The 21,708-nt window shown below is 39.9% G+C and overlaps 1 protein-coding gene across 1 annotated transcript in view; it reads left to right on the forward strand.

The window, feature by feature from the left end:
- DEPDC4 (DEP domain containing 4) overlaps positions 1–21,708 on the forward strand; it is a 45,101-nt gene that overhangs the window by 13,742 nt on the left and 9,651 nt on the right. The window contains exons 4-8 of the mRNA XM_064283692.1: positions 6,708–6,894; positions 9,898–10,124; positions 10,934–11,076; positions 11,167–11,292; positions 15,432–15,510. Of these exons, the coding sequence (XP_064139762.1) occupies positions 6,708–6,894; positions 9,898–10,124; positions 10,934–11,076; positions 11,167–11,292; positions 15,432–15,510 (762 nt within the window). The remainder of the gene's footprint in view (positions 1–6,707; positions 6,895–9,897; positions 10,125–10,933; positions 11,077–11,166; positions 11,293–15,431; positions 15,511–21,708) is intronic.

The following is a 21,708-nucleotide window of genomic DNA, read 5'->3' on the forward strand; positions in this document are numbered from 1 at the left end:
TTGATCTTGTACCCTGCCACTTTGCCGAACCGTCCTATTCATTCTAGTAACTTTCTTGTGGAGTGTCTGGTGTTTTCTGTGTATAGGATTATGTCATCTGCAAATGGGGATAGTTTTACTTCTTCCTTACCAAATTAATGCCCTTTATTTTTCTTTCTTGCCTTATTGTTCTTGTTAGGACTTCCAGTACAATATTGAATGAGAATAGTGATAAAGGGGATCCTTGTTTGGTTCCCATTCTCAAGGGGAATGCTTTCAGTCTCTTTCTGGTGAGAATAATGTTGGCTGTTGGTTTTGTATATATGCCCTTAATTATGTATGCCCTTAATTATGTAGAGGACTTTGCTTCTGTTCCTATTTTGCTGAAAGTTTTTATCGGGAAAGGGTGTTGGATTTTATCAAATGCTTTGTCTGCATTGATTGAGATGATCGCGTGATTCTTTTCCTTTGGTTGTTTTTTTTTACTGTGGTAAATTACATTGATTTATTTTCTAATGTTGAACCATCCTTGCATCCCTGGTGTGAATACCATTTGATCATGATGTATTATTTTTTGATATACTGTTAAATTCTTTTGGCTAGAATTTTGTTGAGAATTTTTACATCTATATCTATAAGGGATATTGGTCTGTAACTTTCTTTTTTTAGTGGTGCCTTTGCCTGACGTTCTCATCAGGGTAATGCTGGTTTCATAGAATGAATTAGGGGAGTATTCCTTCTTTCTCTATGCTCTGGAATAGTTTGAGTAGAATTGGTGTCAGCTGTTCTCTGAATGTTTGGTAGAATTCTCCGATGCAGCCATCTGGGGTGGGTATTTGTTGTTGTTGTTGTTAGTTTTTTTAATGACCTCGTCAGTTGCTTCTTCCATTATGGGTCTATTCAAATTTTCTACCTCAGTTTGTGTTAGTTCGGGTAGGTAGTGTGTTTCTAGAAGTTTGTCCATTTCGTCTGTTGTTGTTAGGTGCCGTCGAGTCGGTTCTAACTCATAGCGACCCTATGCACAACGGAATGAAACACTGCCCGGTCCTGCGCCATCCTTACAATCGTTGTTGTGCTTGAGCTCATTGTTGCAGCCACTGTGTCAGTCCACCTCGTTGAGGGTCTTCCTCTTTTCTGCTGGCCCTGTGCTCTGCCAAGCATGATGTCCTTCTCCAGGGACTGATCCCTCCTGACAACATGTCCAAAGTATGTAAGATGCAGTCTCGCCATCCTTGCCTTTAAGGACCATTCTGGCCCCACTTCTTCCAAGACAAATTTGTTTGTTCTTTTGGCAGTCCATGGTATATTCAATATTCCTCGCCAACACCACAATTCAGAGGCGTCAGTTCTTCTTCACTATTCTTCATCGTCCAGCTTTCACATGCATATAATGTGATTTAAAATACCATGACTTCGGTCAGGCGCACCTTAGTCTTCAGGGTGACATCTTTGCTCTTCAACACTTTGAAGAGGTCCTTTGCAGCAGATTTGCCCAACGCAATGCGTCTTTTGATTTCTTGACTGTTGCTTCCATGGCTGTTGATTGTGGATCCAAGTAAAATGAAATCCTTGACAACTTCAATCTTTTCTCCATTTATCATGATGTTGCTCATTGGTCCAGTTGTGAGGATTTTTGTTTTCTTTATGTTGAGGTGTAATCCATACTGCCATTTCGTCTAGGTTTTGAAATTTGTTGGAGTGCTATTTTTCATAATATTGTCTTATGATCCTTTTTTATCTCAGTTGCTTCTGTTGTAATGTCAATCCATTTCATTTCTTATTTTGGTTATTTGTATCTTCTCATTCTTTTCCTTGGTCAGTTTGGCCAGTGGTTTGTCAATTGTATCAGTCTTCTCAAAGAATCAACTTCTAGTCTCGTTGGTTCTATTTTCTGTTTCACTTATTTCTACTCTGATCTTTTTTATTTCCTTTCTTCTGGTGACTGTTGGCTTCTTTTGTTGCTTTTTTTCTATTTGTTCAAGTTAAAGGGTTAAACTATTGATTTCGGCTCTTCTTTTTTGATATATGCACTTACTACTATAAATTCTGCTCTGAGTGCCGCTTTTGCTGTTTCCTAAAGGTTTTGGTATGTTGCGTTTTCATTTTCATTTGATTCTAGGAATTTTTTTATATTCATTTTTTAATTCCTTCTATTATCCAGTGGTTTTTAAGCAGGGTGTTATTCAGTTTCCATGTATATGATTTTTTTTCCTTGTTCTTCTTGTTACTTATTTTTAGTCTTACAACATTGTGATTAAAGAAGATGCTTTGTGTTATTTTGATGTTTTTGAATTTATTGAGGCTTGCTTTGTGACCTAAAATATGGTCTGTTCTGGAGAATGATCCATGTGCATTGGAGAAGAATGTGTATTGTGGTGCTTTTGGGTGGTGTGTTCTGTATATGTCAATGAGGTCCAGTTGGTTTATTGTGTTATTTAGATCTTCTGTATCGTTCTTGAGTTTCTAGTTGTCCTGGTGTTCATCGACTGTGGTGTGTTCAGGTCTCCTACTATTACTCTGGGGCTATCTGTTTCTCTTTTCAGTGCTGTTAGAGTTTTTTTTTTTTTTTCATGTATTTTGGAGATCTGTCATTGGGTGCATAAATATTTGTTATGGTTGGTGGATTGACCCTTTAATCATTATGTAATGCCCTTCCTTATCTCTTATAATAGATTTTGACTTAGAGTCTATTTTATCAGAGATTAATATAGCCACTTTTGCTCTTTTTTGGTTACTGTTTGCTTGTGTCTTAGTCATCTAGTGCTGCTGTAACAGAAATACCACAGGTGGATGGTTTTAACAAAGAGAAATTTATTCTCTCACAGTCTAGTAGGCTAGAAGTCCAAATTCAAGGCATCAGCTCCAGGGGAAGGCTTCCTCTCTGTGTCAGCTCTAGAGGAAGTTTCTTATCATCAATCTTCCTCTGGACTAGGAGCTTCTCTGCCTGAGAGCCCCAGGTCCAAAGGATGCACTCTGCTCCCAGTGCTGCTTTCTTGATGGTATGAAGTCCCCAACTCTCTGCTTGCTTCCCTTTCCTTTTGTCTTTCGTAAGATAAAAAGTGGTTCAGGCCATATCCCAGGGAAACTCCCTTTACATTGGATCAGGGCTGTGACCTGAGCAAGGGTATTACATCCCACCCTAATCCTCTTTAACCACAGGCAGAGATTATGATTTATAACACACAGGAAAATCACAGAATGGAGGACAACCACACACTACTGGGAATTAGGGCCTAACTAAGTTGACACCTATTTTTGGAGAACACAATTCAATCCATGACAGCTTGATATAATTTTTCCATCCTTTGATTTTTAGCCTATTTGTATCTAAGGTGTGTATCTTTTAGACAACATATTGATGGATGATGATTTCCTATCCATTCTGCCACTGTCTCTTGACAGATGTATTTAATCCACTTACATTCAGTGTCAATATCAATAGGTATGAATTTACTGCTGTCATTTTGTTATACTTTTTTTTGTGATATTGTATTGACAGTTTCTTCCTTGCTCAGTTCTTTTCGTTTATGGATTTTCTTTTCATTTCCTTCGTTGTTGATTTCATGTTTATGGTTTTCTTCTTTTTTATTTTGGTGAGTAGGTTTATTAATTTTCTTTTGGGTACTCTGAAATTCACCTTTATCTTCCTAAGTTTGAAACAGTCTGTTATTTCTTGATATCACCTTGACTTCCTCTCCATATGGAAGTTCTCTACCTACACAATTTATTCCCACTTTTTTGTTTTGAAGTTGTTGTCATTTACAAATTAACATCTCTGGTTCCCTGTTTTCAGTTTTGTAGATTTATTTTACTTTTGAGATTTCTTTATCTGTGTTGGTATCTGAGTGATGTTGTTGTGTGTCTTAATCTCAGGCTGTCGTCTGATGTCATTGATTTTCTTCCCTAAGGACTCCCTTTAATACTTCTTTTAAGGTTAGTCAGGTTTTTACAAATTCCCTTAATTTGTGTTTATCTGAGAATGTCCTAGTTTTGCCATTGTACTTGAGAGACAGTTTTGCTGGATATATGATTCTTGGTTGGTAGTTCTTTTCTTTCAGGTTTTTACATATGTCATCCCATTGCCTTCTTGGCTGCATGGTTTCTGCTGAGAAATCAGAGTTTGGTTTTATTGGTGTCCCTTTGTAGGTGATGTTACGTTTTTCCCGAGCTGGTGCCAAAATTCTTTGTCTTTGGTTCTGAGTTTGATTATGATATGTCTTGGTGACTGTTTTGGAGTCTATCCTGTATGGGGTGTATTGAGCTTCGTGAATGGTAACCTTCTCGACTTTCATGATATTTGGGATAAAAATCTTCAAAAATTCTCTCTGTGCTTTTTTTTTTTTTGTCTCCTTCTGTTCTGGAGTTCCAGTCATGTGTAAATTATCCCTCTTGATGGTGTCCCATGTAACTCCTAGGCTTTCTTCATTTTTCTCCATTCTTTTTTCTGATTGTTTCTCAAACAAATTAGTATCAAGGGGTCTGTCGTCTATTTCGCTGATTCTTCCTTCCATTGATTCAATTCTACTTCTATGTTCATCCATGGAATTATTGATTTCTGATATTTTATCATTAATCTTGTGGATTTATAGTTGCTGTTTTGTATGGTTTCTTACTGTCTATTTATTTTGTCATTTTGTTCTTGTACTGTTTTCCTGAATTCTTCTTGAGTGTTGTATGTGTTTTCCTTGTTTTTTCCTGTGTTTTCCTTGATCTCTTTGAGGATCCTATATATAAATCTTTTAAATTCCTTATCAGGTAGTTCCATTACTATTTCTTCTTCAGGAAGGTTTTCTGCCCCTTTATTTTGATCATTTGCTTGAACCATCTTGTCCTTCTTTATATGATTTGATATTGTCTGCTGTCTCTGAGGCGTTAAGGTGTTATTTTATTTATTGATTGTATGTTTGTTTACTTCATCTTGGTTTTTTGTTTTGTTTTGTTTTGTTTTGATATATTAGGGCAGGCAAGGTGGGTGTGCTACACTGGTTGCTAGTCTGGTGGTATAGAAAGGCTCACCACCTATCTCTGGGTGGGTGGACCAGCATCTGGCAGTGTGAGTGGGAGTCTCTGTTCACTGGTCATGTGGGGCAGCTGAGGGAAGACTGGGCAGGTATTGGCTGACTCTTGTCATCATTTCACTGGTGAGGGTGCGGACAATGGCCCTGCTGAATCGGCAGGGCAGCAGGTGTAGTGGGTCTTATGGATTGAACTACATCCCTCAAAAATGTGTGTCAACATGGCTAGTCCATGAGTCCTAGTATTTTGTGACTGTCCACCATTTTGTCATCTGATATGATTTTCCTGTGTGTTGTAAATGCTACCTCTGTAACGTTAATGAGGTGGGATTAGCAGCAGTTATGTTAATGAGACAGGACTTAGATTGTGTCTTAAGCCAATCTCTTTTGAGATATAAAAGGGAGAAATGAGCAGAGAGACGGGGGACCTTATATCACCAAGAAACAAGAGCCAGGAGAATAGCGCGTCCTTTGGACATAGGGTCCCTGCACTGAGAAGCTCCTTGACCAGGGAAGATTGGTGATAGGGACCTTCCACCAGAGCTGACAGAAAGCCGTCCCCTGGAGCTGGTATCCTGAATTTGGACTTCTAGCCTCCTAGACTGTGAGAGAATAAATTTCTCTTTGTCAAAGCCATCTGCTTGTGGTATTTCTGTTATAGCAGCACTAGATAACTAATACAGTAGGGGTGGCCGGCAAGAGGGGAGCATGAGAGCATGCTCTTTGCCACTTGCCAGTTTGGCGGGTAGGGATGTGTGGTGGCAAGCAGGAATGCAGAAATGTGCTTACTACCACTTGTCAGGTGGGTGGGGGGTGAAGGGTAGAGCTGTGTGAATGGGAAAGGGAGGGGCTCATGTTATGGTCCCCAGATGGGTGAGGTGGCAAGGGTATGGGGTTCATGCTGATAATGATCAGGAGATGGAGGGAGGGGAGAGTGCTCCTCTGGTCACCAGATGTGAGTGCCTGAGCACTTCCCATTGGCTGCAGCCAGCAATCAGGGCCTGGCCCCAACCAAGTGTGGGGGTGGGAGTGGGGCTGCCCTAAGTCCAGTCACATGGAGAACCTCCCACTGACACCCTGTGGATCTTTTACTTCATGTGTACCACCTACCCTAATGTCCTGGGAATGGTAAGTAGAGCTGTCTCTGGATCCTGGCTCCCTCCCTAAATCTGTGGATGCTAGGATTCCTTGAGCTCTCACCCTCCTTCCTGTACTTTCTGTCCTCAGGTCCAGGTCATGTTCCATTTACCTTGCTTAACTCTGGGTATGTCTACATAGTTACTCTGTCTTTTGTTAGGAATTCTGTGAAGTTGCCTTTCTGCGCTGCTCACCTGGGGTTGCTGCTGGTTTTGTCTCAGAATGGCCACACTGTGCCAGGGTGGCTGGTAGGGCACCTGTGTTCTGTATCACTCCTCATTCATTGCCTTCGTTCAGTTTCTTCTTCCAGTCAGTGTTTGACCCAATTCTTTATCCTTCCTTTTGATGCTTAGGGTTCCCAAATTGCCATCTGCATCTGTTTCCCTTGGTTTCTTGGGTCTTTGCTGCAGAGGGACAGCATGGTGTATCAGACTATACTGCCATCTTGGTTCCTTTTCCTCAAAATAATCCATTATTTTAATATCAAAGTAGCTTTTATTTAGGAATTTTGTAATATTGGTTAAATGTGTATGTTATTTCTCAGTCTTGATAGTTAACGTTATTTTTCTTTCTAAGCCGTGGAAGATATTTGGAAACAACAAACATGGTTACGTATTCTTCAACTGATTGACCTTCCATTCTTGGAAAATATTTTGGAGCCTCCAGTTAAAGCACAAAATCTTCATTTACTTAAAGAGGAATATCTCGTTATTTCAAACACTTGCCTAGACAGAGAGGTTGTTCTAAACTTCCGTCTACCTGAGTAAGTGACCATTTTTATTGTCAAATAATCTGTAACTGAAAAGCTCTTTCACATATTTTTCCCTTGGTATTTTTTTTTTATTTTAAGGTGTGAGAATATATTCATGTAATATATTTTCATTTGATCTAACAAAGAAAGTCATTGCTTATGACCTTAGTGATGATCACTGAAAATCATAGTGGTTTCATTACTGTGAATTCATTTATTTGTCCATAGTCCTCTCCCTGCACCAGCCCTCTATGTTCCCAGGTTCTATCATTTCCATTTTATGATTCTCAAATACTATAATCATCATAATTTTTACCGATTTATTCATCCCTGTCCTGAATTGTTCTAGTCCTGAAGGAATCTACAGTCTAGTAGAGGAGACATACATATAATCAAAAAATTTACAGTTTAATGAGATAAAATAGGCATTTGTGGAGAAAAGGTTCCGGGAACTCTATAACCTGAATGAGGCTATGTTCCATTTTACGACCAACTTCGAGATATGTATTGATCCTGAACAAACTAGCTGCTGGGAACTACAAGTATAAAACTTTGGGTTTTATTGGGAATCCAACAGAGAGAGCTGATGTGGTACTTTTTCCTACATGGGCTGAACAAGAAAAAGAGCACTAGGGTCCAAGGGTGAGGACCAGAAAGCTTCAGATCCTGGGGAGTGCTTGGTGATCAGAGACCTGTGGACCCACTTGGACAGTCTACTGCAGCCCTGTTTGCACATAGCAGGTTTCCCTAGTTCACAATAAGTGAAGAAAGACCTGAACAAAGGGCTGAGTCTTCCTTGTCTTTGAGTCACAGAGAGTATAGGGAGGCCAGGAAGGAGACTGAATTTCCTCAGGTGCCTCTGCAGGAAACTGCCAGTCAGCCTGCCTTTGCAAGCTTCCAGGCAGAAAAAAAAGAATAAGTTATCTACAAAAGACAAGCATTCAGACTGTTTTTGGTATCTTCATCTGCAATACTAGGATCATCGAGAAGATAGGCTAATCACACGTACTTCTACTGGGAAAATAGAACTTCAACCTGAAGATCCTATTGTTATGCAAGATATACCATTTGTCAGGATCAAAAAAGAAAAACAAGGTATTTGAGGATTATTAAGAATAATCTTAAGAGTATCTTACTTAGGAACCCCATCCAAAGAAAATATTTGAACAAAGACTTTAATCAGACTATATAGGAACTAGAACTTCAAGATAGACAAAGATGAGGAGAGGAAACAGTGGTGAGCAATGAACTTTGTTCTTTGCTCTCTCACTTATGGTTTTTCTGTAAACTCACATGCACAAATTAATTCCAAGTTGATGTGGCAAGACTTCTGATGATACGTATAATAACAGTGCTAAATAAGAACTTGAAACAGAAAGGACATACTATTAAGGGAAATTATACCCATCTCTGGAAGACCTAGGACAGATGTGGAGAAGGGGGAATTAAAGGCCTTCCAAAGGAGTTACTGGCGGGAGGGAGAAGTGACAGGATCCTAATATCCTGTTGGGATGGGGATTAAAAAGGGGAAGCAGTATATGCTGGGGTAAACAGTGCGTCTTCGTCAGGGAAATATTTGGTATCTCATTCTCAAATAATAATAGAATCACATGAATCTAATAATTGGAGCAGGACGAGGGAGGAGAACCCCTAAGGGAATAGAACAGTACTGTTCTGAGCAAAATCTAACAAATTAAAAATAAATAATAGAAGGCATTATGCTGACTGAAATTAGTCAATTGCAAAAGGACAAATATTATATGAGACCACTATTATAAGAACTAGAGAAATAGTTTAAACACAGAAGAAAATATTCCTTGATGTTTGCGAGAGTGGGGAGGGAGGAAGGGAGAGGGGTATTCACTAATTAGATAGTAGACAGGAACTATTTTAGGTGAAGGGTAAGACAACACACACTACAGGAGAGGTCAGCACAACTGGACTAAACCAAAAGCAAAGAAGTTTCCTGAATAAACATTTCAAAGGGCAGCGTAGCAGGGGTGAGGGGTTGGGGACCATGGTTTCAGGGGATATCTAAGTCAATTGGCTTAATAAAATCTATTAAGAAAACATTCTGCTTCACACTTTGGAGAGAGGCGTCTGGGGTCTTAAACACGAGCAAGCAACTGTCTAAGATGCATCAATTGGTCTCAACCCACCTGGATCAAAGGAGAATGAAGAACACCAAAGATACAAGGTTATTATGAGCCCAAGAGACAGAAAGGGCCACATAAACCAGAGATAACATCAGCCTGAGACCAGAAGAACTAGATGATGCCTGGCTACAACCGATGACTGCCCTGAGAGGGAACACAACAGAGAACCCCTGAGGGAGCAGGAGAGCAGTGGGATGCAGACCTCAAATTCTCTTAAAAAGACCAGACTTAATGGTCTGACTGAGACTGGAAGGACCCCAGAGGTCATGGTCCCCAGACCTTCTGTTAGCCCAAGACAGGAACCATTCACAAAGCCAACACTTCAGACAGGGATTGGACTGGACTAAAGGATAGAAAGTGATACTGGTGAGGAGTAAGCTTCTTGGATCAAGTAGACACATGAGACCATGTGGGCAGCTCCTGCCTGGAGGGGAGATGAGAGGGCAGAGCAGGTCAGAAGCTGGCCAAATGGACATGAAAATAGAGAGTGGAATGAAGGAGTGTGCTGTCTCATTAGGGGGAGAGGAACTAGGAGTATATAGCAAGGTGTTTACAAATTTTTGTGTGAGAGACTGACTTGATTTGTAAACTTTCACTTAAAGCACAATAAAAATTAAAAATAGATAATAAAAAGTTACATATAGGTATGATAGGATTCGCTGAGGAAAAGAGCCCTTGCCTCTCATTCACTCCATGCATCCAGCAAAATTTATTCAACTTATTCTCTCAAAAAATAGTTTCTTGTTTAGATTTGGTTAAAATAAGCTACATTTCATTATGTTTTGTCAAACATATGGCTTTATGTAGTTCAATGGAAATGTCAACCACTGATTTATTTTGTTTTATATTTTCATTCCAGGATTGATAATTGGCTTAATGCAGCAATTGAATGCTTGGAGTATTTTCCTGACCAGTTAATAGTTATGGTTAGTGAGCAGATGCTGCAGAACACAAATGAAGAGACAAAATTAAATATTCAGAAGAAGATACTCTTTGACGTCATAGTAAAATATTACAATCAAGACAGAGATTGCCTGTTAACTGATGAGTATTTTGATGTTTACTCAGGAATTATTGAACTTCTAGGTAAGAAAGGATGTTTAAACTTTGATTTTCTGCATAATAAGACATTTTGAAGCATATGAATTGGAAGTAGAGAGTTTTTCACATTTTATGAGTATCACATTTTAGTGTTTTTCTTCTAAGATGTCGATACTTTAATTTTTTTTCACTTCGCTAATGTTAATGTCATTTAAATTATATTATCAAACTAAATAATGTAGTACAGGACAGTAGATCTAAGGTACAGTACATCACAGGGACATGCTAAGAAAATTACCTTGATGTAGTACAAGTATTAGAGAACTGAGGAACCTGGAAATAGTCGTTTCTGATGTATTAACTCAATGATCATTTAGCAAAATAAAAATGGAGTGACATAACATCATGCCACTGTTTTTTAACTATGTAAGTGGCACGTAATTCCACATCAAAAACTAAATATTTGATAATGTTGGGTGTAATTATACAGGTGTTCTACATATTATTCCCTACAGTAATTTTCTGTGTGTTTGAAATGTTTCATAGTAAAAGATTTTAATTGTAGGAAATAGTCCCCAAACCAAATACCTTATCATAGCGTATTAATGGATTACTAAGTATGGATCCCTGGTGGCACAGTGGTTAAGAGCTCAGCTGCTAACCAAAAAGGTGAGCAGTTCAAATCCACCAGCCGCTCCTTTTAAACCGTACGGGATGGTTCTAGCCCGTCCTGTAGGGTCGTTGTAAGTTGGGATCGACTCAAAGGCAACAGGTTTGTTTTTTTCTTTTTTTTTTTAAGCATGATACTGTCCATTTTGCCCCACGTTTTGTCTTCTTTGTAACCCATGTAACAGAAAATGGGAAAAGAACAGAAGCTCGGGAAGCAACGCAACTATATCTAAGATTGTTGTTGCCCAACATTAGAGAAGAATTACGCCGGCTACTTACTTTTATGGCTCTTGCATCAGAGCCTAATGCCTATAAGCTACAAAAACAGGCAAGAAAATTCACATTAACATTTGTACAATTCTAGGCTATTTTTTCCTTTAAAAACCATTCAAGCTAATGTTAATCTTTCTGCTTACAGTATGACAACAAAACAGTGGTCCTGAAAACTCTTACCAAAGCAGTTTTGCAAACCAAATCATTATTAAAAGTACAGACAGAACAACTAGCCCGGTTTCTGCTGGAGCACCACTCCCAGCTTTTCAAGGTATCTGTGGCATTTTGCCTAGTCACATTTATTACTGAGCTATTTGTGTCAAGCAAAAAGGCGAATCATTCACTTAATAAATAATTTGCTGAGTACCTATAATGCGCAAGGTTTAAAGGAATACTACCTCCCCATATCCACTTGAGAGAAAGAAGTCAACCTGAAACAATTTCAGTATTTGCAAATATACTCATTAATTTCTTCAGCCCAATTATTGACCATTACTATGTCCTGGGCACTGTTCTGGGTGCTTGGAATACATCAGTGAACAAACCATAGAGGTCCAGACTCTTGAAGAGCTTACATCCAAGTGGGGGAAGACAGACAATAAAAAATACACATAATAACTCATTAAATCATATAGTTTGGTAACCAGTTGCTGTTGAGTCAGTTCTAACTCATGGCGGCCCTACGTGTGTCAGAATAGAACTGTGCTCCGTAGGGTTTCCAACAGCTGACTTTTTTGGAAGTAGATCACCAGGCCTTTCTTCTGAGGCACCTCTAGGTGAACTCAGATCTCTAACCTTTCAGTTAGTAGCCAAGTGCTGAATGGTTTGCACCACCCGGAGACTCCTTTAGTTTGGTGGAAGGTGATGAATACAATAGAAAAAAGAAGAGCCCAAGCAGAGTAAGGAAGTCCCGGTGCCCTGGTGGCACAGTGATGAAGAGCTTAGCTACTAACCAAAAAGTTGGCAATTTGAATCCACCAGCTGCTCCTTGGAAACCCTGTGGGCCAGTTGTACTGTGTTTTATAGGGTCGCTGTGAGTCGGAATTGACTCGAGAGCAGTGGGTTTGTTTGTTTGTTTTGGTAAGGGTGGGAATAAGAGGAATCTTGCGGTATTAAATAGGATGGTGAAGCTGGAGCTCACCGATAAAGCGGGATCTGAGGAAAGACTGGAAGGGCGAGAGAGTTAAAGGAATGGCTGTGGGTTGTAGGTCGTGGTTTTGGGCAGAGAAGATGGCTCTACTACCATCAGTAACAGCCCTGACAGGGAACACAACAGAGTCCCTGATGCAGCAGGAGGAAAGTGTGGAGCAGAATTCAAATTCATGTAAAAAGATCAAACTTCATGGTCTGACTGAGATTGGAGGAACCCTCGAAGACATGGCCCCCAGACGCTCTGTTAACCCAGAACTAATGCCATTTCCAAAACCCACTCTTCAAACAAAGATTAGACTGGACTTTAAAACATAAAATAATACCCATAAACAGCGTGCTTCTTCGTTCAAGCAGATACTTGAGACCAAAACAGTGGCCCCTGTCTGGAGGCAGGATGAGAAGGCAGAAGAGACAGGAGCTGGTTGGAGGGACACGGGAAACCCAGAGTGGAGAGGGGGAGTGTGCTGTCACATTATAGGGACTGCAACTAGTGTATAAATTTTCAGAAATTAACTTGAGCTGTAAACTTTCACCTCAAGCACAATAAAATAAAGGCCACTCCTGCTACCACATAGGGCAGTTCTACTCTGTCCTATAGGGTCGCTATGAGTCGGAATCCGCTCAACAGCAGTGGATTTGGATTTTATTTTTTGTGGCCTTGGTAATAGGTCTGTCCCTAGAAGTCTGAGAAAGGAGTGTGAAAAATAAAGATCTTTTTCCTTTCTCCTTAGCGGCCTGGCAAAGTCCAGGTAGATAACAGGGGCAGTTACACTGAAAAAGCAGATGCACAGAGAGGAAAAAAGAGAAAATGGCTCTCTAGGGCAGGGGCCCTGGAATGGTGCAGAACTGGGTGTTGAGAACGGCAGGGAAGCAGTGAGGAGAGTGAACACTGCAGTGTGAGATGCTGTCGGAGATGTGAGGGTACGAGTGCAAATCACAGTCAGGGCCTCTCAGGACATTGGAAGGACTTTGCTTCTCCTTTGAATAAAATGGGGAATCGTTGGAGAGTGTGAGCAAAACAGTGACATGATTTGACTGACATTCCAAATAGATAACTCTGGCTTTTGTGTTGAGATTAGATTGTGGGGGGGTGGGGAGAGAAGGGTGGAAATAGGGATACCTTTTAGGAAGCTGTTGGAATAATCCAGGCAAGAGATAATGGTGACTTGGAACAGAGAGGTGGTAGTAGAGTTAGTAAGACGTGGTCAGATTCTTGAAGTATTTTGAAACATCTTAGAAAACGATGGTTTTTCAGCCTCACTACTATATTACTATGTTTTAGTACCAGATAGCGGTATAAATACTTTTAGTGGTCTGAACTTCTCCAACGGCCTGTAAAGAATTGTTCCTATCTTCCTTTTTTTTTTTTTTTTTTGCTCCAAATTTTTTCTCATGTCACAAAGAAACATACCGGTTCAAATTTTGTACCAGTCTGTCAACCTTAACTGAGTTTCTTTTCCATTATTAAAGAAAAAAAGGCGGGGGGGGGCTACTAAGTATATACAACAGAGGCAGTCCCCCATTTATGAGTTTTGACTGAAGCACACCCTAAAAGCCTATTTTTAAGTCAGTTGCTAGGTACTCTGCACCTGGTTTTTCATCTAAAATATAATAAATGGAGATTAGGACCCAGGTTACATAAATGTTTAATTCTGCAATGACTGAAGAAAATGCTTACATGTATTTACCTGCTAAAATGGGTCCCAAATTCCAACTAAGAATTTAGAAAAAATATTTCCTCTCTGGTCTTCCTTACTACTCAGCCTGTCTACTTTCTTCTTTCTCACCCTCTCTCTGGATAAATGAAATTGCCTCTTCCCTACATATGGCCCAGAAGTTAGGATTTTTTTTTTTTTTTCCATTTCTTTATCTCTCACTCATGTCAGAAGCAGTAGTCACTCAGACAACCAAGGAAGAAAAGGAAGTTGGCATGGGCTGATGGAGTGGGGTTGTGGGATTCAGGTTAGCAGGTGAGGGCTCTGAAAAATTGTCCCTTGAGATAAGGGGATAAGATGTGTTTTAGGGAAGCCAAGATGGGGGTTTTTATGATAAGGGCTGTGAACATGCCAAGCTTGTTCCTGCTACTGGGCTGGCTACTATCTGTCTAGAACATTTTTCTCCCAAATCTTCCCATGGCTCATTCCTTCATGTCTCTTGAGACCTCTGCTCGAATGTCACCTTCTCGGAAAGAAAGAAGCCTTCTGTAACTATCTAAAATAGTTACCCACCTTCTGTTTTTCTTAATGGTGCTTGTCACTACCTGAAATTATGTGTGTGCTGATTTTTTTTTATTATTATTATCTTTCTCTCCTATAAGAATGTAAATTCCAAGAGTTTGGCAATTCAATCTGTTTATTCATCACCTAAAAACGGTGCCTGCCATTTAGCAATCACTCACCAAATTTTTACTGAATGACAGAATGAATTAATGGGGACAGCTTTATGGTTGGAATGTGGAAAGGCAAGTAGAAGAGAGTGGAAAGGAGCCTGCCAGCCAGGGTGAAGAGCTGTCTGGACACAGGCTTCAGGATTGGTTGGGCTAGGGAGTACCCTCTGTCATAACATTAGCTGAGAGATTATTTCCCCAGATGTTGTAATCTGGGATTACCTTTGGTATAGACAAAACTGGAAAAGGAGTATTTACCTATTTAAGAAAATAATGTTTGAAGGTATTTTAGAGCTATTTACATATGGAAGGAGCCCTGGTGGTGCAGTGGTTAAGTGCTCGGCTGCTAACTGAAAGGTAAAGGTCAGCAGTTCGCAACAACCAGACGCTCCACAGGAGAAAGATGTAGCAGTCTGCTTCTGTAAAGTTTACAGCCTTGGAAACCCTATGGAGCAGTTCTACTGTGTCCTATAGGGTCGCTATGAGTTAGAACTGCCTGGGTGACAGTGGGTATTTACAGATGGACCAGGTAATTACAATGTAAGTTTAATTAGACCAGTGATATTATGGAAGTACAAATAATTTTTATTATTATAGAAGAACATTTCATTAACGATCGGTTAAACCAGTTTCAGATGGTGTAGATACGTGAAAGTAAAAAATAGGATTTTAACGGATTCTAAAAAAAAAAAATTTCAAATACTCAGACCCTTTATAATTCAGAAGCCTTTTTCTACTGCTGAGCCCTACCCGTCTCTATCTGAAATCCCCTTCCCCTTCTCGTTGGTCAAAAATACTTAGAATTTTCTGTTAGATTCCTGAATAGAAAAAAAAATTATACTAAATACTTGAAAATGCTTGTTTTTATGTAGACACCTGTTACTTTATTGGACCTGGTTAGTAAGAAACTTAAGAAGCTTGTACATGGAGAAGATCCAGATGCTATATCAGGTATAAAATTCAGACTTGTTTCTTCTTTAGTCAGGTGAGTTGGGAAAGGATCCAAAGGTGAGTATGTAATAAATATGTAACATTGTAAAATGTGGTTACATAAAGGTTATGTTTTAATATCTCTAGAGGAAGTTTCTTCTCTGGTTCTTTTTAGAACCCCTTTGTTTGATTACCTTTCTACTGAGAAGGTGGAAACTTTATTTCATTGCTGCTCCCAATTCTCGCTTCTCCATCTCCTTATTACCTACCCGCCTGCTTCCTTGCTCCTGTGCACTCTGTTGCCTTTCTTGTTGTCTTCAGGTTTTTTTCTTTCTCTTGTTTTTCATTCTCTATCCCCATCGCCCCTTTTTTTCTAGAGAGATGACCAAATTTTATAGGGAAGGAGCTTAACCCCCAACTGAATAGACTCCATAATATTTTTCACTCAGTGTCTTGTTACAATGTATCTACTTCTTTAATTTAGTTTTTTAAACAGTAAAATAATTTCTAATGTAAATTTCCTAGATTGTCATCTGGGAGACAGTGTGGGTGCTGGGGCCACATTGCCTGGGCAAGTCACTTAACTTCTTTGTGTCTTAGCTTCTTCATCTACAAAATGTGAATAATGCCATCTGTCTCAAGAGTAGTTGTGAGTACAACTAAATTGAGTGCAGTACATATACGAGTCACATAGTAAATGCTCAATAAATGTTAACTTTCTGTCATTGATTGAATTATGCCCCTCCAAAAAATGTATGTATCAACTTGGTAAGGCCATGATTCCCAGGATTCTGTCGTCCTCCATTTTGTGATTGTAATTTCATGTTAAAAAGAATTAGGATGGGATTGTAACACCACCATTATCCAGGTCACAGCCCTGATCCTGATCCAATGTAAAGGGAGTTTCCCCACGGTGCGGCCTGTACCACTTTTTTTTTTTTTTTTTAACTTTTACTGAGCTTCAAGTGAACGTTTACAAATCAAGTCAGTCTGTCACATATAAGTTTACATACATCTTACTCCGTACTCCCACTTGCTCTCCTCCTGAGTCAGCCCTTCCAGTCTCTCCTTTCGTGACAATTTTGCCAGCTTCCCACTCTCTCTATCCTCCCATCCCCCCTCCAGACTGGAGATGCCAACACAATCTCAAGTATCCACTTGATATAATTAGCTCACTCTTCATCAGCATCTCTCTCCCACCCACTGTCCAGTCCCTTTCATGTCTGATGAGTTGTCTTCGGGGATGGTTCCTGTCCTGTGCCAACAGAAGGTCTGGGGACCATGGCCGCTGGGATTCCTCTAGTCTCAGTCAAACCATTAAGTCTGGTCTTTTTATGAGAATTTGGGGTCTGCATCCCACTGATCTCCTGCTCTCTCAGGGGTTCTCTGCTGTGCTCCCTGTCAGGGCAGTCATCGGTTGTGGCCGGGCACCAACTAGTTCTTCTGGTCTCAGGATGATGTAAGTCTCTGGTTCATGTGGCCCTTTCTGTCTCTTGGGCTCTTAGTTGTCGTCTGACCTTGGTGTTCTTCATTCTCCTTTGATCCAGGTGAGTTGAGACCAATTGATGCACCTTAGATGGCCGCTTGTTAGCATTTAAGACCCCAGACGCCACATTTCAAAGTGGGATGCAGAATGTTTTCATAATAGAATTATTTTGCCAGTTGTCTTAGAAGTCCCCTTAAACCATGGTCCCCAAACCCTTGCCCTTGCTCCGCTGACCTTTGAAGCATTCATTTTATCCCGGAAACTTCTTTGCTTTTGGTCCAGTCCAGTTGAACTGACCTTCCATGTATTGAGTGTTGTCTTTCCCTTCACCTTAAAGCAGTTCTTATCTACTAATTAATCAATAAAAAACCCTCTCCCTCCCTCCCCCCCTCCCCCCCTCGTAACCATAAAAGTATGTGTTCTTCTCAGTTTTTACTATTTCTCAAGATCTTATAATAGTGGTCTTATACAATATTTGTCCTTTTGCCTCTGACTCATTTCGTTCAGCATAATGCCTTCCAGGTTCCTCCATGTTATGAAATGTTTCAGAGATTCGTCACTGTTCTTTATCGATGCGTAGTATTCCATTGTGTGAATATACCACAATTTATTTACCCATTCATCCATTGATGGACTCCTTGGTTGCTTCCAGCTTTTTGCTATTGTAAACAGAGGTGCAATAAACATGGGTGTGATATATCTGTTTGTGTGAAGGCTCTTGTTTCTCTAGGGTATATTCCGAGGAGTGGGATTTCTGGGTTGTATGGTAGTTCTATTTCTAACTGTTTAAGATAACGCCAGATAGATTTCCAAAGTGGTTGTACCATTTTACATTCCCACCAGCAGTGTATAAGAGTTCCAATCTCTCCACAGCCTCTCCAACATTTATTGTTTTGTGTTTTGTGGATTAATGCCAGCCTTGTTGGAGTGAGATGGAATCTCATCGTAGTTTTAATTTGCATTTCTCTAATGGCTAATGATCGAGAGCATTTTCCCATGTATCTGTTGGCTGCCTGAATATCTTTAGTGAAGTGTGTGTTCATATCCTTTGCCCACTTCTTGATTGGGTTGTTGTCTTTTTCTGGTTGAGTTTTGACAGAATCATATAGATTTTAGAGATCAGGCGCTGGTCGGAGATGTCATAGCTGAAAATTCTTTCCCAGTCTGTAGGTGGTCTTTTTACTCTTTTGGTGAAGACTTTAGATGAGCATAGGTGTTTGATTTTTTTTTTTTAATTAATTTTTATTAAGCTTCAAGTGAACATTTACCATTCCAATCAGTCTGTCACATGTAAGTTTACATACATCTTACTCCCTTCTCCCACTTGCTCTCCCCCTATTGAGTCAGCCCTTTCAGTCTCTCGTTTCGTGCCAATTTTGCCGTCTTCCCTCTCTCTCTATCTTCCCATCCCCCCTCCAGTCAAGAGTTGCCAACACACTCTCCAGTGTCCACCTGATTTAATTAGCTCACTCTTCATCAGCATCTCTCTCCCCCCCGCTGACCAGTCCTTATCATGTCTGATGAGTTGTCTTCGGGGATGGTTCCTGTCCTGTGCCATCAAAAGGTCTGGGGAGCATTGCCGCCGGGATTCCTCTAGTCGCAGTCATACCATTAAGTATGGTCTTTTTATGAGAATTTGGGGTCTGTATCCCATTGGTCTTCTGCTCCCTCAGGAGTTGTCTGTTGTGCTCCCTGACAGGGCAGACATCGATTGTGGCTGGGCACCAACAAGTTCTTCTGGTCTCAGGATAATGTAGGTCTCTGGTTCATGTGGCCCTTTCTGTCTCTTGGGTTCTTAGTTGCCGTGTGACCTTGGTGTTTTTCCTTTGCCTTTGCTCCAGGTGAGCTGAGACCAATTGATGTATCTTAGATGGCCGCTTGTTGGCATTTAGGACCCCAGACGCCACATTTCAAAGTGGGATGCAGAATGTTTTCATAATAGAATTATTTTGCCCATTGACTTAGAAGCCCCCTCAAACCATGTTCCCCAGACCCCAGCCCCTGCTCCGCTGACCTTTGAAGCATTCATTTTATCCCGGAAACCTCTTTGCTTTTAGTCCAGTCCAATTAGGCTGACCTTCCTTGTATTGAGTGTTGTCTTTCCCTTCACCCAAAGCAGTTCTTATCTACTGATTGATCGATAAAAAACCCTCTCCCTCCCTCCCTTCCTCCCCCCTTTGTAACCACAAAAGTATGTGTTCTTTTCCGTTTTTTCTATTTCTCAAGATCTTATAATAGTGGTCTTATACAATATTTGTCCTTTTGCCTCTGACTCATTTTGCTCAGCATAATGCCTTCCAGATTCCTCCATGTTATGAAATGTTTCAGAGATTCGTCACTGTTCTTTATCGATGCGTAGTATTCCATTGTGTGAATATACCACAATTTATTTACCCATTCATCCGTTGACGGACATCTTGGTTGCTTCCAGCTTTTTGCTATTGTAAACAGAGGTGCAATAAACATGGGTGTGCATATATCTGTTTGTGTGAAGGCTCTTGTATCTCTAGGGTATATTCCGAGGAGTGGGATTTCTGGGTTGTATGGTAGTTCTATTTCTAACTGTTTAAGATAACGCCAGATGGATTTCCAAAGTGGTTGTACCATTTTACAATCCCACCAGCAGTGTATGAGAGTTCCAATCTCTCCGCAGCCTCTCCAACATTTATTATTTTGTGTTTTTTGAATTAATGCCAGTCTAGTTGGTGTGAGACGGAATCTCATCGTAGTTTTAATTTGCATTTCTCTAATGGCTAATGATCGGGAGCATTTTCTCATGTATCTGTTGGCTGCCTGAATATCTTCTTTAGTGAAATGTGTGTTCATATCCTTTGCCCACTTCTTGATTGGGTTGTTTGTCTTTTTGTGGTTGAGTTTTGACAGAATCATGTAGATTTTAGAGATCAGGCACTGGTCTGAGATGTCATAGCTGAATATCTTTCCCAGTCTGTAGGTGGTCTTTTTACTCTTTTGGTGAAGTCTTTAGATGAGCATAGGTGTTTGATTTTTAGGAGCTCCCAGTTATCTGGTTTCTCTTCATCATTTTTGGTAATGTTTTGTATTCTGTTTATGCCTTGTATTAGGGCTCCTAGGGTTGTCCCTATTTTTTCTTCCATGATCTTTATCGTTTTAGTCTTTATGTTTAGGTCTTTGATCCACTTGGAGTTAGTTTTTGTGCATGGTGTGAGGTATGGGTCCTGTTTCATTCTTTTGCAAATGGATACCCAGTTATGCCAGCACCATTTGTTAAAAAGACTATCTTTTCCCCAGTTGACTGACACTGGTCCTTTGTCAAATATCAGCTGCTCATACGTGGGTGGATTTATATCTGGGTTCTCAATTCTGTTCCATTGGTCTATGTGTCTGTTGTTGTACCAGTACCGGGCTGTTTTGACTACTGTGGCTGTATAATAGGTTCTGAAATCAGGTAGAGTGAGGCCTCCCACTTTCTTCTTCTTTTTCAATAATGCTTTGCTTATCCGAGGCTTCTTTCCCTTCCATATGAAATTGGTGATTTGTTTCTCTATCGCCTTAAAAAATGACATTAGAATTTGGATCGGAAGTGCATTATATGTATAGATGGCTTTTGGTAGAATAGACATTTTTACTATGTTAAGTCTTCCTATCCATGAGCAAGGTATGTTTTTCCACATAAGTATGTCCTTTTGAATTTCTTGTAGTAGAGCTTTGTAGTTTTCTTTGTATAGGTCTTTTATATCCTTGGTAAGATTTATTCCTAAGTAATTTATCTTCTTGGTGGCTACTGTGAATGGTATTGATTTGGTTATTTCCTCTTCGGTGTTCTTTTTGTTGATGTAGAGGAATCCAAGTGATTTTTGTGTGTTTATTTTATAACCTGAGACTCTGCCAAACTCTTCCATTAGTTTCAGTAGTTTTCTGGAGGATTCCGTAGGGTTTTCTGTGTATAAGATCATGTCATCTGCAAATAGTGATAATTTTACTTCCTCCTTGCCAATCCGGATGCCTTTTATTTCTTTGTCTAGCCTAATTGCCCTGGCTAGGACTTCTAGCACGATGTTGAATAAGAGCGGTGATAAAGGGCATCCTTGTCTGGTTCCCGTTCTCAAGGGAAATGCTTTCAGGTTCTCTCCGTTTAGAGTGATACTGGCTGTTGGCTTTGCATAGATGCCCTTTATTATGTTGAGGAATTTTCCTTCAATTCCTATTTTGGTCAGAGTTTTTATCATAAATGGGTGTTGGACTTTGTCAAATGCCTTTTCTGCATCAATTGATAAGGTCATGTGGTTTTTGTCTTTTGTTTTATTTATGTGTTGGATTACATTAATGGTTTTTCTGATATTAAACCAGCCTTGCATACCTGGTGTAAATCCCGCTTGATCGTGGTGAATTATTTTTTTGATATGTTGTTGGATTCTATTGGCTAGAATTTTGTTGAAGATTTTTGCATCTATGTTCATGAGGGATATAGGTCTGTAATTTTCTTTTTTTGTAATGTCTTTACCTGGTTTTGGTATCAGGGAGATGGTGGCTTTATAGAATGAGTTGGGTAGTATTCCGTCATTTTCTATGCTTTGAAATACCTTCAGTAGTAGTGGGATTAACTCTTCTCTGTAAGTTTGGTAGAACTCTGCAGTGAAGCCGTCTGGGCCAGGACTTTTTCTTGTTGGGAGTTTTTTGATTACCGTTTCAATCTCTTTTTTTGTTATGGGTCTATTTAGTTGTTCTACTTCTGAATGTGTTAGTTTAGGTAG

This window comes from Loxodonta africana, chromosome 4, assembly GCF_030014295.1.
Source record: "Loxodonta africana isolate mLoxAfr1 chromosome 4, mLoxAfr1.hap2, whole genome shotgun sequence".
Lineage (NCBI taxonomy): Eukaryota > Metazoa > Chordata > Mammalia > Proboscidea > Elephantidae > Loxodonta > Loxodonta africana.